Raw genomic sequence first — 5,923 nt, forward strand, 5'->3', positions numbered from 1 at the left:
GCCTGGCAGCAAAAACTTGTGGTCGACTACTTCAACTTGGGTTTTTTGAACAACATACAGCCAAAATTTAACTACATAATGACTTTTGTTTTGTCCCCCACAGTTATCACTAAATAATGTTAAATGATTAACGGTGGGGGGCAGTGCCTTCACGTACTGAAACATGCATGACATAATTTCCTCACAACCTCTTGACGCTTGGCCCTCATGCCACAAATACATAGAAGCTTGTCCTGAGCTTATGTCATGGATACACAAGTTATAAGTCCACAACTGTCTAGAATAGTAGACCTTAGAACACGTCAAGACTGGAGTTGGCAGCATTTTTTGTAAGTCAAAACAAACCGCCTTGTGGCTTGAATCATTTTTGGCTTGTTCTTTGGCTTTGTCTAATTGTGCTTTAGCACTCTCTGCCTTGCGTAGGTGGAGTTCTTTCTGTACTGTAGCTGCCTGTTTTTCGTCAGGTGATCCATGTACAATAAGCTGTTGGAGTCTGTCACATGTAGCACATGTGTCTGTTTGTGGCCTGTGAAAACTTAAATTGAATTTAGTATTAAAAACATACCTGTAGTATGGAAGCGTTACAGGCTCCTTACCTTTTTCTTTACACAGCTCCTTGTAAAAATCATACATTTTTTTACATTAAGGCCAGGATTAAGATACTTTTTATTTGGATTTTGTTGACGTGAGTAGTGGCTAGTGTATCTAGGGAATTTCATAATATGCTCCTTGACAAACTCCAACTTTTCTGGGTTGGTTTTGTTCGGAGGAATTTTTTTACCTCGCTTGTCTCTTGGTGAAATAGATGTTCCTGATCGTTGTTTTCTTTTTACAATATTCATAACTCTTTTTTGTAGGAAATGTCAATTGTTTTAAGAAAAAACTCCTTGCATACTCTTTTTCCTACCAAAAAAATACTGGCACGAAACAGATTTATTGTAATGTTCATTGTTTGCTCTGGTCTGATGTGGACTATGGTGTAAAATTACAGAATTCAAGAAAGCCGACTGCAACTCCCAGTTTCCAAGAGCCCAATACTCATTAAATATTTCTTGGCGTTTCTCTTGAGGAATATCACTGCACTCATACCTACAATTATGGTTAAAATCTCTGACCTGCTTTGGTTGATGGTTTTTCCCTGTTCTGTCAGTGTACCCTTCCCCTTTATTGCGAGCAATCGACCCCTTTTTTCTCTTCCACTGATCAGGCCTTCTTGTTTTCTTCTTTCCTTCATGTTTTGGTCTTTTTGCAGGCGGTCCATTATTTTGCTCTTCTACAACCACGCCACCTGGAGAATAGATTTTGGGATTAGATAATTAGTATAAAGTTATGACTTTGCTAAAACTTTTTTAATTATTAGACATTGTAATGTATTTGTATAAGCATTTATTGTCCACGATTATTTAATTGTATGGTCACCTTGTTATTAGTTAGAAGAGATGTGGTTCACAATTTTTTTCATATATTTTTTTCCTTAAAGGTGAACTAAACAGAAAATAAATAATGCAGAGTGGTAGTTTATTTTTCCAGTGGATAAATTATTATGGTTATTATAATTGAGGCAAGACTAATGTAGTACTACTATGCAGCTGATATAATGTCTTTGAAGGCTAACTAATGTGACTAGGCCTAATTCAGAATTGTTGTGTAGCCAGGAATTTTGGCTGGTCTGTGTAGCAACAAATAACTTACTTCTTTTACTATATTTCTATATCCTCAGTTTGTTGATTGCTTTTCTTCTAATTTACTTACATGGAGAAAATATGGTAGGCCTAGCTTATTAGATAAATAATACAAAACTTACTTGTTGATGGGCGATTTCTGAAAAGATCTCTTGCAGAATTGTCTTCATTTCCACTTGGCAAATAGTCAGGGTCTGCGTCTGTGTCATCTGCAGAAAAAAAAACAAAATTAATTAACTTGATGTACATAAGCCTTTGTCTTCAACAAAATTGTGTAAATAATTCATTAATTAATAATAGAAGCTGATGTTTACAATGGGCCTAGCCTACTTCCAGAATAACTGTTCTTTAAGAAGCAGAAAAGGCTTTGTCCTTTAAGAAGAAAGTGTGCATAAAATGATCTTGGTAGTACCATATTTGTTTGTTAAAATGTAAACTATTCATCTCTCAAACAATGAAACAGGTTTTAATTACTTATTAAGTAAACAACTCACCTTCAAAGAGGTTAGGATCACTTCCATCAGAAGAACAATTGTCTGGCATTTCTTTCTATCTAGTTGTCTATTATCCAAATATTAACAAAATATTACAAAACTGAATTCTCATTTCATTAATATTAACAATAAGCAATATAATTGTTATTAACAATATTTAATAATAACAATAATAAGCTCTTCCCACCACAGTAAACTTCACTGACAGACAGAGTAATGAAAACAACAATGTGCCATGCAGCTGTTTCAAACCTCCTGCTCAGTAGTCAAGGGGTACATGTGACTTGTATCTCTTGACCACTCATCAAAATAATGTTATTGTTCAGTAGTCAAGGGTATTCACTGCTAGAGCTCAGCACCTGATGGTGACTGACTTATACCTCTTGGCCACCAACTTTTTATTATATTTAGCTACAAGAATCTGTGTCTAACTCATTTCACCAAAAAAATGGACTTGTACCCCTTGTCTTCTAACCCCTTCACTTAGGAATTATATTTGTTGTTCTAATCTAATTCAATTGCATTATTTGTAAATGTATTGAGCTTTGTTTTAGCTTAAATGACATATTCGTAGTTTTAACACACTTATCGCTATAGAGGCTCATCCCTGAGTTCAGTAATCGGTTTAGTTAAATTACTTTAAGTCGAAACTTGAAAGGTGAGTACGCCACAACGAACCAATTCAGTTTTATAATATTTATATCAATACATTATTTGTTTCAGCTGAATTCTTCTTTACAAAAAATTTAAATTTCACTGAAGTTGTGGAAGTTTTATAAAACAATTCAAATCGAACTTGCCATCAAATTTATTAGAGTCTCATTAGAAACTCTGGCACTAGTTTGTTCCGATTTTCTTCTTTTCATAATACTTTTAAAATTATACGTACATGTACTGGCAGATAACGATAGAAGCTATTAGCAGACAATCATACGATTTACTCCCCCACCTGTCAATCGTTCGGAAAAAGGACGTGTTGTAAACGGTAGCGTCCCCTAAGTCTTGCCCGGAATTCACTTGGAAGTATTCTTTTGGTTCTTTTGGTTTTAAAATGATTATATTGTTCGGTCACTTCATCAAAGTGTGTGGTTTTTGTTCCCCCCACTCCCACCGTGGTTTACATTTCCTTGCATCACATCGTGCAAAAAACTCCTTCGTATTTCTCCATGCGTGTATTTAAAAATGTATAAATGATTAAATATGAGGGCGCTCAAAATATTTCCCTTTTCTACTCTGGTCTGACAAGTGACTCTAAAGTTTAGTTGACTGTGATTGCAATCCGTGTTGGGTATTCTGTTGCCCTCAAGGACCCAGCAATGTGACAACCTTTTCGTTGGGAAGAGGAAACATAGTACTAGGGGCTATGTGCCAGATGAAGGCACCTCAAATAAGTTTGGCAGTCCTATAGTTTGTAAATTTGTAATCTATCTTCTGGGTATACCTTTTCCCCCTCTAATAGAAATTAGCTTTCATTTAGTCGGGTTATACAGTATGAATAAGAAGTAAGGACCCCCTCCCCACTATTTTGTTCTAAAGTTGATTATAGGAGATATTCTATGGGTAGTGATGCAATGTGGAAAGAAAGTTTAATTTGATGATTAATTACTTGAAATCCTGTATGCAACTTTATTGAAGCTTGTTACGCAACAGTTGGCTTGCGTAACGCAATTTTGTAAACTTTTATAGGATTTGTCCTCAGACCTCTTAAAACAGTGGAGGGCTAGACTGATAAAAATGGAATATGAAATTTAAGTATGTTTTTTTTCTCAAAGCATTTACGAAACAAACAACTATGGGGTATTAATGAAGTTTAACTTTAAATTGTCCGAAATAAAAAAGTTAGTTGATTGTTTATTATAATTTAGTTTCAAATTAGCATCGCCTAATGATTTATAAGAATCGATGTAGCTCTGCAGTTCAGTATTGACAAGTTAATAAAAAAATCTCATCGCCTAAAGGTAGTACCCAAAGCTCCTGGCATCCTTTCAATATAGAAGGTTCAACCGCAATATCTGCTCGGAATGAAACCCATACATCTTGTCGGGAGGCGCGCTGGCGTGAAATAAGCTCAGACTTGGGTTATATTCGTTCGATAGGGAATTTCTAAACCTATTGCAAGGAATAGAGATTTTTCATAATTGATTTGACATACGTTTTTACTAGTGTTTGGTATTTTTCAAACATTTCAATTATAACTTTTATTGCAAGTTATAAAATTACCCTCTGTCTATTTTTACAAGTTTTGTTAAAACGATATACCTCACTAAGCAGTCAGAACATTACACAGTGTTATTACATTATACTGTTTCAGAGCGAAACACCGCAATACGATTACCAGTGTTAGGGAACATTTCGGAAATTGTTTGGCAGTTACCATGTATTTATCGCATATTTCAGTATCTATTTGTGTATGAGGTATTAATAAATTAAAATACTTAATATTTTATAATGCAGAATGATTACAGAAATATAAGTAAGCAATAATGTAGGCCTATTATCATGTATTTTCATAAATCCCATTGTTCAAAAGATCTGAGAGGGATGGTCGTTAACGTTGATAGTGTGGGTATATACATTTAGAAACGTCGAATTTCACCTCAATGTAGTTTTCCAACAATTTTCCTTCCCCCCTTCCAAACAGTGCCATCAAGAAAACAATAGAAGAGAGACACAGTAGTTAAAAAAATTAATACGTTATCCCAACTTGTGCAAGTGGAAGAAATACAAAACCAACATCCGAGCTACAGGACCGTTGGTCGGTTTAGCAGCTCTAAAATAATTGCGAGCGAATGAAAACCCTTAAAAAACCTTTGAGGTAATCAAGGAATATTAGGTTTTTTTATTTATAAATAATTGAGATCGTTATATTATTTTGGTCAATAATCACTTCATTATTAATTTTGTTTTATTACGTTTTATTAGCCTCTGTGCATTCTTTATACGTAAGGTTCTGTCAGTGTGTAAATTAATATCCAAAGGGAAAGTTTGTGTGTGTAAATTCATGGTTACCAATATCTATATCTGTATGGATCATTATATTTATATTAGATAATATTATTGCTGATTAAAAGTTGTGTTTTTAAATGTTTGTCACAATTTATTTGGTGCAACTTAGAGGGTTATTATCTTAACTAAAGAAGATTATTAGGTGCATAATTGTTTTCTTTTAGCCCCTTATATTTGGTTACTAATCATTTACCATAAATTTTTAAATATTTTTTTGCAAAAAATTTTATGTGGTTACTAGCTAGCGGTAATCTGCGTGTTCACATGCAATTTTAAAATAGAACATTAATTTTTTTGAACGGATTTATTATGTAATATCTTGGAGTCCTATTGTTTTTAAACAAAACCAGACATATCAGGTATAACGTATTTCAATATCCATTTTGAGAGAATATAAAGTTAAATACTATATTGGCAGACTCTATTAAAAACCTTTCTTTGTCAAAAAGTGTAATTTTCTATGTGTTTTAATTTAATTTCTATCTTAAGTATATCTAGACCCATAGTTAAGTTTATATAGACCCTGTTTAAGAAAGTATGTATCAATAATAACCAACTTCAATTAAAAACTTATATTTTTGGGCCTTTTATTTTGCCTTCTGTCATATATTTCAAATGTCATAATTATAGTTTTAACGATGAACAAACACACAACTCACGTACGACCGATAAGTTACTATGCTTTTATTTTCTGGAATCTGATACTGTCACAGACTTGACTCCTGGAATCTGGAGTTATGT

The 5,923-nt window shown here is 33.6% G+C and overlaps 1 protein-coding gene across 1 annotated transcript; it reads right to left on the bottom strand.

The window, feature by feature from the left end:
* Nucleotides 1–389: 389 nt before the first annotated feature.
* LOC124356012 lies at nt 390–2,181 on the bottom strand. The gene is made up of 3 exons (XM_046807158.1): nt 1,805–2,181; nt 908–1,288; nt 390–526 (listed from the first exon to the last, which is right to left on the bottom strand). The coding sequence occupies exons 1-3, from the start codon at nt 1,929–1,931 to the stop codon at nt 390–392; spliced, it is 645 nt and encodes a 214-aa protein (XP_046663114.1). The 5' UTR covers nt 1,932–2,181.
* Between the last annotated feature and the right edge of the window lie 3,742 nt (nt 2,182–5,923).

This window comes from Homalodisca vitripennis, chromosome 2, assembly GCF_021130785.1.
Source record: "Homalodisca vitripennis isolate AUS2020 chromosome 2, UT_GWSS_2.1, whole genome shotgun sequence".
In the NCBI taxonomy this organism is placed as follows: domain Eukaryota; kingdom Metazoa; phylum Arthropoda; class Insecta; order Hemiptera; family Cicadellidae; genus Homalodisca; species Homalodisca vitripennis.